The sequence below is a fragment of the Rutidosis leptorrhynchoides genome, unplaced genomic scaffold, assembly GCF_046630445.1.
Source record: "Rutidosis leptorrhynchoides isolate AG116_Rl617_1_P2 unplaced genomic scaffold, CSIRO_AGI_Rlap_v1 contig195, whole genome shotgun sequence".
NCBI classification, from domain to species: Eukaryota; Viridiplantae; Streptophyta; class Magnoliopsida; order Asterales; family Asteraceae; genus Rutidosis; species Rutidosis leptorrhynchoides.
The window spans coordinates 71,477-88,012 of NW_027266445.1; the positions used below are offsets into that span (position 1 = coordinate 71,477).

The window sequence follows — 16,536 nt, forward strand, 5'->3', positions numbered from 1 at the left end:
AGTGCTCAAGTTCTGGTCGTTTCCTGAAGAGAACCGAGAGCAATGGGTGTTGAAGATACTGAGTCGAGTTGGTCGAAATGTGTAAGTAAAGTAATCTTCTTCATTAATCTTGATTTTAATTATTCCTGTTAGTTGAAATTTTGTTAACTAATTTCTTTCTATGTTCTTTAGTGAGGTCGAGGAGGTGGAGTTGGTTTGAAGGCTGGTGGAGAAAGGTTGTTTAGGTTGTTACCTGTTGCTAGTTAGTAGTTTTTAAGTTTATAAAACTCTGTTAACATGACTTTGTGTAAAGCCTTTTTGTAAAACTTTTTCCTGTTGATGGCTTTGTTTAAGCCTTTTTGTATATGCCTAGTTGATGTAAAGGCTATTCGTACATTGGTGGTTGGTCGATCGCTTCTATGAAGCGTAATTTTTGGATATCGACCTCCACTCCGAATGATAGGGCAGTTAGATGGTATTTTATGTTAACATATCTAGTTTATTACCTCTTGAAACATCAACTGTTACTTGTTTATTGCATTTTTACAAGCATGTTTTCTCTGAATAAGATAATTAAGAATGAATTGATAAATAGTTTTGCATAAAGTTCACAATTTTGTTAATCAATACCTAGCTAACAAGCATGTTTTCTTTGCATAAAATTTTATTAACCAATATCTACTTATGTTCAAGAATGTATTGATAAATAATTTTGCATAAATTTCACAATAAATTATAGGCTACTTATGTTCATTTCCGTCAAATAAATAAAACAGTTTCAAAAAACATTTAAAAAAATCTTCATTTTGTTGTAAAAAGGGTATTTACGTAAAAGACGGCTTCAAACCATATCTTAAGTCAGTATATCCAAACACTGCATATGATTTGCATAAGATAATAAGTTGTTGTATCTTGTTCTATCCAAACAGGTAATTACATTAACTTCTCGATTCTGAAACCATATATTATTGTATCAAAATATGATTGATAAATCTAAATAACCCATCTTGCGAACCAAACAAGGCCTAAAATTCTTTGTATAGACCAACGAGGGACATTTGATAAACATCCATTATCATTTGGGGACTTAATTCGCAATTTTTTTTGGTAAGTCAGGTGCTAAATTCTAGTTTAAAGGCTCATTACGAAACGTTGAATTTTATTTTAGTTTATGAGCTCATTGTGGAGCATTGTTTGAATTTTAATTTAAAGGCTCATTACGGAAGTTTGATTATGAGCTCGTTGCGGAGCGTTGATTTGAGGATCTCAATCATCTTTGATATTCTTGAGAATCCATTGAATGATCTTTGTTTCAATGAGTTAGAATTCTTTGTATAGACCAACGAGGGACGTTTGATAAACATACATTATCATTTGGGGACTGAATTCGCAGTTTATTTTTGGTAAGTCAGGTGCTAAATTCCAACTGACCCCTCGTGTGAGAATATGAAGGACTTCTTTAAACAATTTGATATTGTTGTGGTGCCTGAAAGGTTTTTTCTTATTTTTCAAAGGCTGGATAGAACTTTTCTTTCTTCATTAGTTCTTCGTCTTCTTTATGATCTCAACTCGATGGAGAGATCGACTCTTCCTCTCTTCTACTGCTGCTGCAACTCTCAACACCAAACAACAAATTATTGACCGAAAAAATCAATTAATCTCTCCCTTGCGAGAATCTGGCAGAGATAAATTCTAATTGGTCTATAGCTATTTCGTCACTCCAATTCGAGCTTGCACGCGTTTACTGATCAGTGGACTTCATCTCTTCTTCACGCATATTCGAATGTCGATTGGGCCGGAGATAAAGATTCATACCATCCCATCGGCGCCTATGTCATATATCTTGGCCGGAATGCGATTTCTTGGAGCTCCAAGAAACAAAAATCAGTTGCTCGGTCGTCCACAGAGTCTGAGTACAAATCCATGGCTAACACTGCCTCCGAACTAGCCTGGATCACTCATCTTCTTTGCGAGCTCAGTCGTCCACCACCATGTGCCCCATCATCTATTGTGATAATATCAGAGCAACACAGCTCTCCTCCAACCCAGTATTTCGCTCGCACATGAAACATTTTGCGATCGACTACCATTTCATCCAGGAATGCGTTCAGTCTGGCGCTCTCTGAGTGGCGCATGTCGCCGCGATGATCAGTACGCCAACACGCTCACGAAGCCTCTTCCCTGATCTAGGTTTATGGCATTGAAGTCCAAACTTGGGCTGTGAACAATTGTTATCTCGGCCCAATTGGTCTCAGCCCAATTGTTATCTCAGCCCATTCTTGCTATCAGTATATTATTTCAAATCATATTATCGTAACATTATAAGCTACACTTGTAATCTGTTATGATAATTGATCATGTATTTAATTAATTAGTTATTGGAATTGTACAAACATCTATCTCTTAATGTTGTATCATAGCTTAATGAATAATACACAACCTTATAGCCTAAACACACTTCTGAGAATCAACCACCACGGTGCCGCCTCTTTCAGTGGAGAGTATGATTTCTTTTTTTTTGGTGATGCTTCATCTTCTCCATAGGTGATATGAACCGCGGAAGAAAGGATTAGAATTCCTTCATCCTCTCTTTCAATTCTTCAAATATTTTGATGTAGGAGATTTGATTTGGACTTTGAATGAACCAGATGAAAGTTCACAGTTTGATTTCTTTGGGTAGAAGATGATGATCTTTTTATCCTCTGGTTGTGTCATTGTTTGTTTGATTTAGTTGATGAGATGAAGATGGCTGGGTAATTTTGATGCATAGCTCAACTGCAAACAGCAATTCGCCAATAGCTCGCAAACTGTAGGCTTTGTAGGCGGCTTGTTTGTTGCTCTGAACTCGTCTCGACGTGTTGGAAATCTTCTATGTTGGTGGACACAAGCGATTTACTCTAATCAATCTTGATTGGTGCTTTCATGGTTGTCTCTGCATTGGTTCTGCTGATCAGTTTGTCGGGTCAGGCTAGACTCCAGCTCCGCTTGGTCCGTAGTGATGTTAATTAGCTTGGCAGCCACAAGTGGTTTGTCTTTGATCAGCTCGGGTCAGGTCAGGTCAACATTAGCTCTATTTGGTCCATGTAATGGATTGTTTGTCCCATCGGCTTGACAGTAGCTCCTGCTCCTTGCTAGGCAGCGGCTTAGATTGTCGGCTCCATTCATCTCTCGGCCTCTCCGGATTGACAGTTGGATTCCACATCATATTTATGACACTATTGGCTGCCCCAATATTTCTTGATTGGGTGTTGTTCGGGGAGTTTCCGACTTGATCACTTGATGACTTGCATTGGAGGTCGTCACTTCACCGAAATCGAAAGCACCGCTTTCCCCAAGGCCATCTCATCGCTAATTTAAAGAATTTATCTTAGCTCTTTACAAGTGCCTAAAGACAGTGACGTGACGTTTCACATTCAAAGGAATTTTTTTTAATGGAAAGAGGTAACTGTGCCTTTTTTCTCTCCTTAATTTCACGTTGACAAGAAGGAAAGAAATTTTCTTCTTTGGTAATTACTGGCAGAATCACTGGATCGGCTCCTCTATATTTTATGTAATTACCTCCATTTAATGAATTGAAGCATGACAGTATTTCTTTTCACATTTGTATATTTGGCTGTTGAATCTGGCTCCTAGAAAATGGAGATGCTTTTTTTGATTTTATTGATATTGATATGGCATGGGAGCTTTTAGGTAATTTGGACCGTGCCGTCGTAGTTTTCTTCGGTTTAGGATCGACAAGGTACGTGCAGCGGCTCCGTCCCCTTTGCGAGGCTACGGGCTCGGGGGCACGGACGCCGCCGGCCTCGCCCTCCTCAAGAGGCCAAATGCGCCCAAAGTCGAGTAGACCTACGGCCTCACAACTGTACATGTCGCTTTCATAGCACTGACAGTTCAAGTCAACCCTAATCGGTCTCCTATATAAAGACCCTTCTCAAATATCCCATATAAGCCAAGATTTATCCATAAGAGACACACATGAGACTTAGGGAATTCTCTCTCTAGAAGTATGAATACTTCCCTCTCTAGATCGAGATCCACCTCGAAGTCGCTCGGCTTCGAGGCGAGCCTTGTAGGCCCGTTAGGCCGTAGACGCTCAAATACTTCTCACCCACATTCTGTTCTAAGTCCTTCATCAGAACTCGAAGACCGACCGGAAAGAGGCGCGTGCTCCTCACCTATACTACGTTTCGGACATTGTCGAAACATTGGCGCCGACTGCGAGGATTACGTAAAAGTTACCTTTTTCCGGCATCAGTCTTCATCGAGTTTTCCAAGTTCAAACTCACAGTTGCCTTTTTGGGTAACTTTCTTCATAAGTCCAACAGACTTACTGCAGCTGTCTCGCAAGCATGAAGACCAGGTTCGCTAATGCCCAGTCTGATCTAGAACCGAAAACCGCATCACCTGTTTTTTCCCCTAGGACCAGAACCGGTCACCGTTGGAATAGGAACTGGAGATCTTATCTTACTCCTTTTGAGGAGCAAAATGATATTAACATGAGGCTCGTAAGACCTGCCAGATATGCCAACAGGAAAGCACATGACAACAGTTTGAGTCACTCATCTAGTTCCTCAAGAGGAACCATGCATACCGCAATCAGGTCGCTCCTCACTCGCAACCTATGCCTTCGGCTCCGTGGCCTGCTCCATTGCCCAGGCACGCCCAGACTCAACTACAACAAGAAGCTACATTATGACCTCAAGGCCGCTCTACCTGGTCATCTAGACCCGGCCAGGACCTCCGGCACACAATGAAGAATCGTAATGTCCCAGAGGGGTCAGAATCGTTTGACGACGTACAAAAGCTTCTTGAAAGAATCAAAGAGCGGAGGATACGAGAGGATTCTCGGCGTCAGGCCGACATTCCCCTACCATATGACACCCGTAGGCTCAGAGAAAGAATTCGTCCTCGATTGGACGATACTACAGGCCGTTACCCGTCCAACCTCGGCCTCGCTCTCCGCAATCGCCTAGAGGCGCTCCACGACTAGGCACATGCCGGTCGCTTCGACTTTTGCAAGAAGATATCCAATTTCGTGTCCGTGAAGAATTGGACCAAAGAATGCCGCCCCCTCCATCACAGAGCTCGGCCGCATCATACTACAACACTTTCACGCAGCCATATTACCCTTCGCATCAGTTTACCCATATGTCGGGGATGCCCGCATACTACATGGCAAACCCATCTACAGTTGCGCATAATGGATTTCCAACCGGCTACGCTATGTACTACAATGTTGCATACGGGCAGCCACATGTACCTCCTTCAGCTCTAAGCCATGCTCCTCCTCCTGCCATCGAGCCGAGACCCTCCTGCTCGATCCGACCCTGATTCCTCCATGGCTAGGGATACTATACATCTAATCACTGGATACGACGTACCGGCCTAGAGAGCGCCAGTAAAGAGAAAGGCATGTGCCGCCGTTGGCCGCTTTGTAGTGCTTAACACAGCCCTAAGTTTTTCGGAGGAGGACTTGGAGGGTATCCAGTTTCCGCATTCTGACCCGCTAGTTATCCCGATGAGGATAGCCAATATGTTGGTCATGAAAGTTTTAGTAGATGACGACAGCTCCATCGACGTCCTCTACTACCATGTGTTTAAGGCCATGGGCCTGATAGACTCACGTATGTCACCACCACCAGGACCGATCTACGCGGTCAGTAGGGTTGAAATCCCTGTAAAAGATCGAATTCTCGTCCCCGTCACCATTGGGACCAGAACTCGTAAAGCCTTAAAGATGATCAATTGGTTGATCATAGAAGGTCCTACATAATATGATGCAATTTTTGGCAGAAAAGGGATATCAGCTTTCTCCGGCGTGGCATCTTTCCTCTACCAAGCCTTAAAGTTTCCCACTTTCAATGGTATTGGTATTGTCCATGGTACCCATGCCGAAGCTAGGAAACGTCGTATGAAGATCGTAGGGTCAAAAGTGCACAACAGATTAGCCGACCCCTAAGAGCACTCTTCGTTCATGCAGCTGAGAGCAATTACGACATCGAAAGCCTCACGTCAAGCTACCAGACATTCCCTAAAAATGGATCATGACGCTTGCAGTGGCCTCATTACCCCTTAAGCCGAGCTGGCAGAAGCCGCAGTGTCGATATTAGTTTATCCGGCCCAGTTCGAGAAGCTCGCCGAGCTCAAGTCCGGAGGGAATGCGCCGAAGGAGATGCATACGCCACTATTGGAAGTACTCGAGTCCTCCTTCACTGTCAGCCGAGGACCGCCCTGCTCTAAAGTCATGCCGTACGAAATCAGGAATGCAGGCATCTCCCACCAAAGGTTAGTGAGTAGAACCCATAAACCCCTAGCTAGTTATCACTTGGTAATACTTGTCAATAGCATGGTCGATAGAACTGTTAGGGCTAGTAGCCGCAAGTACAGCTTAGAACCATCTGTTTCTGCCCTTAGCATATGTTAGATAGGACTTATAAATCACGCGGCTTCATGGTTTCCCTGACGGGAACAAGTCTCAATCGTGATGGACCTAAGGTTGTTGCCAAGATGCTGAAGTTGAATAGCGTTGGAAGGGTGAAAAAGTGCACCGATAATAGCGAAGATGAATACCTCCCGCCCTTCGATATCCTCAGGAAAATTCTCGAAGGAACTCCGCAACATCGAGGAACTTTCATGGAGTTGGAGCGATACCTCACCTCCCTTACTCCTCAGGCAAGTTTGAGGAAGGAGGAACTTCCGCTCCCCTCCCCTGCAGCTCCCACTGCGGCCTTTGATTCAACGCATGTCAGAAAAGATGACAAAGTTCCTCCACCAGCATCCTGCGCTAGCCAGGCACTCTCTGCAACTAGGGTTGACCGCCCTCAAGCTAGGAAACTTGCTCCAACCCTGGCCATAATTGAACATAAGTTAGAACTGTCCGACCTCATTCGAACACTTAAGTTCGCCATCTCAGGAGATATCCTGGCCGAAAAGGGCTTACAAGCCACCACCGAAATGTGCAGTCTGAGCACAGCAGGGTCTGTAAAGTAGAAAGAAATGACCGAGCACCTAACTAAACTCCCGTTCGGCTCGGCCCCCAATCGACCTCTCCAATTAAGGCAGTGCAAGACCTCCCGCTCAGCCGTCATCTTTGTCTCAGTTTAAGCTGATAGGCTGATTATGAAGCGCGTCCCGTGCATGTCAGCTGCAAAAAGGAGAGCACTCTCCGGAAGCTTTGCTATGAGCTCCAAGCCGACCCTCGTTGGTAGATTCCTCAACAGTAGCAACGAAAACGAAGTGAAGTTCCAGTCTCTCGCACGAGCAGTTGGACTCCCCAAATCGGATATTGGCATCCCGAAGGCCGAAGAACCGTACCAAGCCAAGGATACACCAAGCCGTGAGAAGTTCCACCTCTCTCTAGCACCGCCGACTGTTGCGCACAAGACCTTTTGCCAAGTCTCATCACAACTGAAAGTCATCCTTGGCTAGCATAGGATGAGATCCCATCTAATAGGGCTCTTCTGAAAGCAATCTTATTCAGCCTTGCGCGGAATATTTTGTAAGCCCCTCTTAGGCACGAAAAATAATCTATGTGTAAGTCCCATGAGCGGCATCATTTGACACTCGTAAAAATTCGTAAGAGGCCTCGAGCAAAGAATGAATATAGACCCTCAAATCTTAGTCCGCTCGGCCTCCACCCCGCACTAGTCCCGACGGACAAATATGCTTAAGGCATGACTGGAAGGATTCTCGGTGAAAATAGACTAGGCCAGTCTTAACCGAAATCCGCCATGGAGCGAGGCCGCATCCTCCGATTGGTTATCCTATTGGCTTATAAAGCATATAGACCAGGCCACATGGGCACTTTGATGGGCATGGGTCTGTGACCATCTCATCCCCAGCCTGGCACAAACGCTATGCTAAATTGAGAGGCCGAATGAAACAGATCGAATATATGAATTGATCAGTCACTTTTTTGACCTTTTTAACTGGATCGACCTTGGTTACAAGCAGCAGAGCGGTTGCGGCGCCGAGACATAAGAGGTACAGAGCGCCGGTTAAGAGGTACGCCTACCCTGGTGGCTCCCATTATCAAGGCAATGCAAAAGGTAACTTTCGGACCCCAGGAATATAACGACTGGTTAAGAGGTACGCCCACCCCAGCATTAGCACCGGTCAAGAGTCAAGACCACCATGGCGTCAACTCGGGTCGGAGAGGATCAGTCCACAAAGGATGTAGATGACTGGTTAAGAGGTGCGCTCACCCTAGAGCTAGTTGTCGGTTAAGAGGGATTCCCACCCTTGACTGGTTAAGAGGTGCGCCCATCCTAGCGCTAGTAAGTCGTCGGTTCAGAGGTACGCCCACCCTGACGTCTCTCCTTGTTCGGGAAAGGTAAGGATTCTGAATCCCATAAAAGGTCAAGATGTTGGTCAAGAGCAACGAGACCTCATATGTTTGTCGTAGGTTGGCATGAGGACTTTTAGGTATTTTGGACCGTGCTGCCGTAGGTTTCTTCGGCTTTGGATCGGCAAGGTATATGCAGCGGCTCCGTCCCCTTTGCGAGGCTACGCGCCAGGGGGCATCGGCCTTGCCCTCCTCTAGAGGCCGAATGCGCCCAAAGCCGAGTAGACCTACGGCCTCACAACTGTACGGGTCGCTTTCACAGCACTGATAGTCTAAGTCAACCATAATCACTCTCCTATATAAAGACCCTTCTCAGATGTCCCAGATAAGCCAAGACTTATCCGTAAGAGACACACATGAGACTTAGGGCATTCTCTCTCTAGAAGTGCGAATACTTCCCTCTCTAGATCGAGATCCACCTCGAAGCCGCTCGGCTTCGGGGCGAGCCTTGTAGGCCCGTTAGGCCGTAGATGCTCAAATACTTCTCACCCCCATTATGTTTTAAATCCTTAATCGGAACTCGAAGACCGACCGGAAAGAGGCGCGTGCTCCTCACCTATACTACATTTCGGTCATTGTCAAAATAGATATCAAATTGCGCTCCTTCTATCAAATGCCCATGTTTGTGCCTTTTCCCCCCAACAAGTCTTCGATTTGATTTAGACAATTTTGAGGTGCCAAAATCATGATCAAAGATGATGTTTTAAGCAATTTTGGCTCATGCTTGGGAGCGGTTTAAGCAGTTTTGGCTCATACTTAAAGAGCGGTTTATGCAGTTTTAGCTCGTGCTTATGAGCGTTTTTTTACAGCTGTCATTTGATCGCCATCGACTTTGACGGTAGTTTATAGCCAACTCCATTCCAAGTAGCTTCCTGAATTAACGAAAGATAAAGGGTAGAAATTGCCCCAGGGTGGGCGCCAATCAGTAGACGCGAATAAAAACAAGCCAAGTATTTGGAATACAAACAATGCATGAAAATTAATTTATTAGCAATTCAAACAATTAAAATTACAGAAGGGGTGGAATTCACAACTATTTGATCCTTTGATCAATGCTAACTAGTTTTTCTTCCTACTATACCTTACCATAGACCTTTTAGCTTATACCTTTATACTTTATACGCGGTGGCTGGGTTTACTTACGTATTAGGGTATCGACGGAAGGATTCCAACAACGTATTGGCCTTCGGGCGGCGTAACGAGAGCTCTATAACTTCTCCAAAATTCGGAGTGAGTGAATTGTGAAGAGGAGACCTCTATTTATAGTGTTGAGGAGACTTGGGGTCATAAATGAGTGATTATATAATTTTCCTATTTTGAAGATGATTTTGTATCAAATATTTCTCGTTAATTCAATTCTTATTTGATTCTGCGTACAAAGGTGTTGTTTTAGTCTAGAATACTTTCCTTTTTACCGTCTCAAAGCTAGGTGAATCCTTTTAAATTACATTAGCTTTCAAAACACTTGGGCTGCAAGCTTTTGGATGGGCTGTAACAATCATTTATGTATTGTCTTTTATATTTTGGCTTTGGCATGATTAGTCCTTAACTTTCTAGCATTCTCCATTTCATCCCTAATTCACCTTGAACAATTTTCGTATAATGATCGTATTTCGAACGTCGGACCTCTGATTGACTTGATTCTTGCGGCGTCGGAAACCTAAGAGTTAGGGCTATAATCGTCCTTTGCCCTAGGGCTAATTATTGACTTAGCATGACGTGTCATTGTTTCATTGGTCGTCAAATTTTCGATAATTCAGCCCGTTTGAGAAGCAGCGCGAATGGGGGACATGGACGAACATTGATAACAGATAAATTGCTTGGAGTTGGCGGAGCATTCGTGACATATGTTCGGTTTATGAGCCTTATTTTCCTTCGGATGACATTTCCTCTAATCCTCCATCATGAATTCATAGAGGGTTTCCAGCACTAGGAAGGTCCTTATTAAAGCTGGACTTAGTCTAAACCTAGTAGCTAAGAATTCTTTGAAGGTCATTTGCACGAGTAGCCTCTTCACGATAAATTCCGTTGTTTTGACCCTAAATCGCATAGTCTTCTTTGTCCGCTGCCCTTTGCACTTCTCGTGAGTAATTGTTATCACACTTTGTCCTCCTTCTACTTGCGAGATTGCGCCAGGGAACCTCCCTTTTGGATTTTTAAATGATCGGACAATCGGTTTTAAGGTACGTTTCATCGACCTTAGGGCTGCATGTAAGGATTTCCAAATAGAGGAATTTAAATTTTGAATCTAAGGGTTCGCATCCTTGGCTAGGGGTCATGACTGTGATCGGATCGCAGGTTTCGAATTGGAGAACTCTGGCCTCAGGAAGATCTTCTTTGATTGAAGTCTAGTTGACCGTTTCATCCATGTCCTCGCTAGCCTTAAGCTTTCCATCCTTGATTAATGCCTCGAGTTTATCTTTTAAGACAACACATTTGCTGGTATGGTGACCAAGACAATGATGAAACTTACAATAATTTGGTTCCCCCTCCTTTCAAACTTGCTCAGGACGCTTCGACTCGAGCATAGTGATGAGATTTGTTACTAAGCAATTTTCAAGCATGGCTTTAAAATCTTCATTCGGGAATGAATAAACTTTGTCCAACCTTTCATGAAGAGTGTCGGTATTATTTCCTTGCCTTCACCATTGCCCCTTCTGGTTTTGTAGTTTTGAGGTGGAGGAACAACCATGGTCACCATTGATTGCTTAGTTTCTTGTTTCGGAGCAGGTTTCTTCATCCTTTGGTATTAAACCACGTCGTCGCCTTTCTTGGCATTCATTCTTGCATCCTCAATTACATTCGTCACTTCGATTCCGTGGGGATAAGTTATGAGTTCCTTATTAAATGTCGTGGGCCTGAACGGAAGCAATATAATCTTGATCTTGTAGATCGTTCCCGCCATGCATGTCGTGATTGCTTCGCTTCCAGGGATTTTCTCCATACAACTCATACTAAGCGATTTCCACCGCTGGATAAAGTCGGAGACTGACTCGTTCTCTCGTTGGCATGTAATGGCTAATTCTAATTTGGTGACCTTACGCCTGATGCTGAAGAAATTGCTAAGGAACTCCCTTTCAAGTTCCGGCCAAGAATCAATTGATTCTGGTTGAAGGTCCGTGTCCCATTCAAATGCATTTCCCCTTAGCTAACGAACAAATTGCTTAACCAACGTGTCTCCGTAAGTTTCGGCGTTACTACATGTCTCCACGAAATGGGCTAGATGTTGCCTAGCGCTTCCCATCAAACGTATTAAAATTCGGAGGTTGGTACTTAGCCAAAAATAGGAGAGCATCAATTCTTGCGGTGTACGGTTTCACGTAACCCATAACTTGCTTCGTGATGGCGGATTCCCATTTAGTGAGCACATGTTAAAATAACTTCAGTAAGGTGGGGTTATTAGCGTCTAACGTGATTTCCTGCTCCGCGGTAGAGTTTTTGGTGACCGAAGCCTTGCCAAGATCAATTTTTGGCTCGGAAACTTTGTCTTCTAAATTGATCGATTTTTTACCGGCATTTCTAGAAGTTTCTTCCGGGGATTCATGAGATAAGCCCGCGACTGCCAACTTTTCCTCCAAAGTTTTTAGCATCATCTCTTGCATGTTCTTCGCCATGTTTTCTAGCATGGCCTTCATGGAATTGGCCACATCCTCTTCTTCTTCGATTGCGAACACACTAACGGAGTCCCATGACGAAGAGAAGACAGACTGGTAGTTAATTATGGGAGAGTCGTTGTCACTTTCTTCCACACTATTAGTTGGTAATGGAGAGTTTATCTTCGAGTTAATTTGGATGCCCGTCAGGACATTCCGAGTTTTAAACTTTCGCCTCGAGGTGGGATCAATGAGGTCCAATTCCTTCATTTTTTAGAGTGGTTCGCCTTTATTTCGAAGTGAGTACGAAAAACCGGCCGAAGGATGCTTTAGAGCCTTCAATCTTATTCCTATTTTTGAAGTTTTCGCAAGTCTTCTTGGATTGGCGGCAAGTCCCCAATGGACAATGCCACAAGTTGGAGCTAGACCGGGACTTGAGGCGATGCCGAAATTTGGGTCGACGCCGAGTTCTTGAGTAACATCTAATGGCAGAGAGACATCGAGACTTACTTGGAATAAAGCTAGAGCTTGGGATGGTGCCAAAAGTTAGAGCAAAGCCAAGGATTGATGCATGGCTTGAAGCGGAGACGGAGCTGAACATCGGATCCTTGTGGGAACTAAGTCCTAGGTTGGAAGCAGAGACACATCCAGTGCCAGGAATAGTGCTGAAGCTAGGGACAATGCTGACACATCCCGTGCCAGGGAAAGTGTTGAAGCCATGGATAGTACTAGAGGCAGCTACAGAGCTAGAGCCAAATGCAACAAAAAAAGAGCCAGGAACAGCAACAGCAGCAGCAGCAACAACAACAACAACAATAGCAACAGAGCCAGGGATCGATTTGTACTTCGGATTCTTGCATCCTGGGCCGGAGCTAGGAGCAGCGCTGAGGTCGGAGCCAGGGACAAAACTGGCACCGGGAACAGAGTTGGAGCTAGGAACATAACTGAGCTTGCTCTTAGTCATCTTGTCGGGTTGTTTGCTAGTGAAGGATGAAAGGTAGTCGTCTCCCACTGTGGTTGCCAATCTGTAGACACAAATAAAAACAAGCGAAATATTCGAAATACAAACAACGAATGAAAAGCAATTTAGTAGCAATTCAAACAATTAAAATTACAAAAGGGTGGAATTCACAACTGTTTGATCCTTTAATCAACGCTAACTAGTTTTCTTCCTTTTACACCTTATCCTAGACTTTTTAGCTTATACCTTTATACTTTATGAGAGGCGGCTGGGTTTACTTACGGATTAGGGTATCGACGGAAGGATTTTGATAGCGTAACGACGTTCGAACGGCGTAACGAGAGCTCTGCAATTCTTTCCGTTTTTGTTTCTTCTAGCCATAAACACTGCATTATGCATTAATCTTTGAATAGTTATTTTCCTTTTTGATCTTATTATGTCAACATATAACCTTATCATGGCAACATTAAGGAGTCATTCTTCTAGAAGGTGTATATATGATTCTGATTCTCATTCACATAGCTGTTTTAGTCTAGAATACTTTCCTTTTTACCGTCTCCAAGTTAGGTGAATCCTTGTAAATATGTTAGCTTTCAAAACATTTGGGCTGCAAGCTTTTGGATGGACTGCAACAATCCTTTACGTACTGTCTTTTATATTTTGGCTTTGGCCTAATTAGTCCTTGACTTTCTAGCATTCTCCATTTCATCCTTAATTCACCTTGAACAATTTTCGTATAATGATCGTATTTCGAACGTCGGACCTCCGATTGACTTGATTCTTGCGGCGTCGGAAACCTAAGAGTTAGGGCTATAATTTTCGTTATTTGCCCTAAGGCTAATTATTGACCTAGTATGACGTGTCATCGTTTCATTGGTCGTTAAATTTTCGATGCCTACAATACCATCATAAGGAATTGAAATTTGTCCAAAACTGGATTCCAGCTAGTTATATAATACGCTCATTCGCAGCTTAGCACATATTGAGACTACATGATGATAAATAATAAATTATCCCATCTAGTAGATAAAGTTCCGCTCTTTCCAAAGTGTCCACGACACCGCTGCAAACATGATGAAGAAAAAATCCATTTGAGCTCGACACAAGTATTGCTTGCCAAAGTATCATAAATGCCTTCTATATTTCATTTTTCAAAGTCTCGCAAGAGGAAGTCATGAATGTCTTGATATTATGTCCTCGGTTATATACCATTAGTGCATTGTTATATTTATAATATAATTTCCTAATGGCCAGTATAGTATCACACATTTTCTCAGAACCCTTATACACATAAACGGATAAATGAGTTAATCGGAAAGTACTACTACATATAGTATAAACCATTCAATATTATTGTACATGCATGATCGATATTGGTTCTACTCTCTATCAAATATATTTAATTAAAAAAGCTTAATAAGCTTAATTAATGTAAAGCAGGCTCATCATTACCATCCAATTCGATTCCTTCCTCAGCAAGTCTCTTATCCTTGTAAACATGCCGTTTAGCACAAAACAAGAATATCGCCAAATTGAATACACTCAAGATCGTCAAAAGCCAGTAGAAATCATAGAGCTTTCCTTTGTTAAGATTATCAGCCAACCATGGATTCTTCGAAGTGACCATGTGGACAATACTCACCAATATAGAGCTAAAGAAAAACCCTAATGCAAGTGTGCTTAGAAACAAACCAGTACTCATTGTCTTCATTCCTTTCGGACACTCTCTAAGGAAGAAGTCGAGTTGTCCGGTATAAGTCAATGCCTCGCCTGCCCCAACTAATATAAATTGTGGGATCAACCAAAATACGGTCAAAGGGATCTCAGCCGACGGATCGTCGGTCAAGCCGTGCGATCGAGCGGCATTCAATCGTTTTATTTCACAAAGGGCGGCTGCAACCATTGCGATAATTGACAAGACTAAACCTACGCCTATCTTTTGGAGTGGAGTTAGGCCTTGTGGATTGTTAAGGGCATTTCTGCAAATCGGAGCGATAATTCGGTCGTAAATTGGGACAGTTAAGAGAATGCTGGCGACGAAAAATACGGTAAGGGATGCTGCTGGGATTTGGAAAGAACCAACGTGACGGTTCATTGTTGTGGCTTGTGAGACTGAGAATGTTGTCATTTGAGCATAGACTGTCCAAAACATTATAGTGGTCGCCCAAATTGGGAGCATACGAATTACCATTTTCACTTCTTCGACGTCCGTTAGGGTTGATATGTTCCATTTGTTTGTCGTGCCGCTTTCGATCATGTCCGGATCCTTGATCGCTGCCTTGTCTAAGAACCTGTATAAGTCATTGAAAAGTAATTAATCTCTTTTTCCGATAGTTTAAATTAATCTCGATAACTTTCATTCAAAATTTATTTATGTTCAAGGTTTAAGATTATTAACCATTTCATTAAACACAATAAAGAAGCTGATTATAATAACTACACTATGAGATTGTCCAAAAAAAATTAGACTACGAAACGTATTAATTTATTTATCCAAAAAACCCATTCACTTATGAATCAGGATATGATCTAATGATTATATATTTTTTTAATAATAAGATATGAGTTCGATTTTCGAAATAAGTAGACTTTGAATAGGTAGTTTGTATTTGAAAATTATAGAAAAAAATATCGTCCAATTATTTTGTTTTCCTAGTGGGAATGGGGTAAAAATCTTAGACAAAAAAGAACAAAATCAATTCGGGTTTGCATTATTAAATACAAGACAAGATAGGATTTTATTTTGAAACTAAGATAGGATCTTTTTTTTAAGACAAAAGATAGGATTTTTAGAGACTAAAAAAAGTGTCATTAAGTGAGGATCGTTGGCATGTGAGGTTATATTTTATCATTTTTGATATTTTTATTTTAAATTTATTATAAATCTAATATATCTAGATAATAATCATAAAATCTCGCAGGGGAATAACTTATTGTGATATGATATTTCGGTATCTCGAAGAATATTCAACTATGCACAAAGATCCAAAAGTAAAGATTCACCTTGCCTGGACTTAATTCAAAGTTTCAGGATATTGTGATGATCGATCCTGACGTATTGTCTTATTCTTGACCATTGGGGAAAGGGCCAGGCTAATTTAATTTGTAATAATGCATGGAAGACAATGAAGTCTATTTGTTGTACCAACTTGTAGATAATTATCTCGCCCATTGTTTTGGTTCTCGATCTTTCAATTTCGCTTTGAATTTTTTATTTTTTTTTATATTTTTAATGTTACACATATCGGCATGACTTGTCAAGCTTGAAGGCAATAATTAGAACCTATCCCCATTCTGGCAAACTGAAGAGTTGTCGAATTCATTGCACCTCCAAAATTGTAGGAATAATTTATTACGGAGTATACTACTAATAATCCAAAATTGATCACTAGTAGTGACTTCTGATTTGATCTTAAATACAAGTGGGTTGACCATATATTTCAATCATACATTAAAAAAATTAAAGTTAATAGCCTAACACGGCGACACCTCAACTATAGTCTCTTAAACCGAAATTGTAGGTTTCAATAATTGTACTACTCAAGAACCATGTGATTTTATTTCTTGCCTAAACTTATTCGTTTCCTTTCCTGGGTAAACATTTTCTTTTTCTTGAAAATCAAATTATTCTACAATTTATTGTTGAAATAATCATTCTA

General features: G+C 42.2%; 1 protein-coding gene across 1 annotated transcript; it reads right to left on the reverse strand.

Moving 5' to 3' along the window:
- Positions 1 to 14,303: 14,303 nt before the first annotated feature.
- Positions 14,304 to 15,168, reverse strand: LOC139881790 (protein NRT1/ PTR FAMILY 6.3-like; the record flags this gene model as incomplete). Its single annotated transcript, XM_071866198.1, has 1 exon — positions 14,304 to 15,168. A coding segment is annotated over one exon (865 nt), but the record flags the coding sequence as incomplete, so codon positions are not given.
- Positions 15,169 to 16,536: the final 1,368 nt, after the last annotated feature.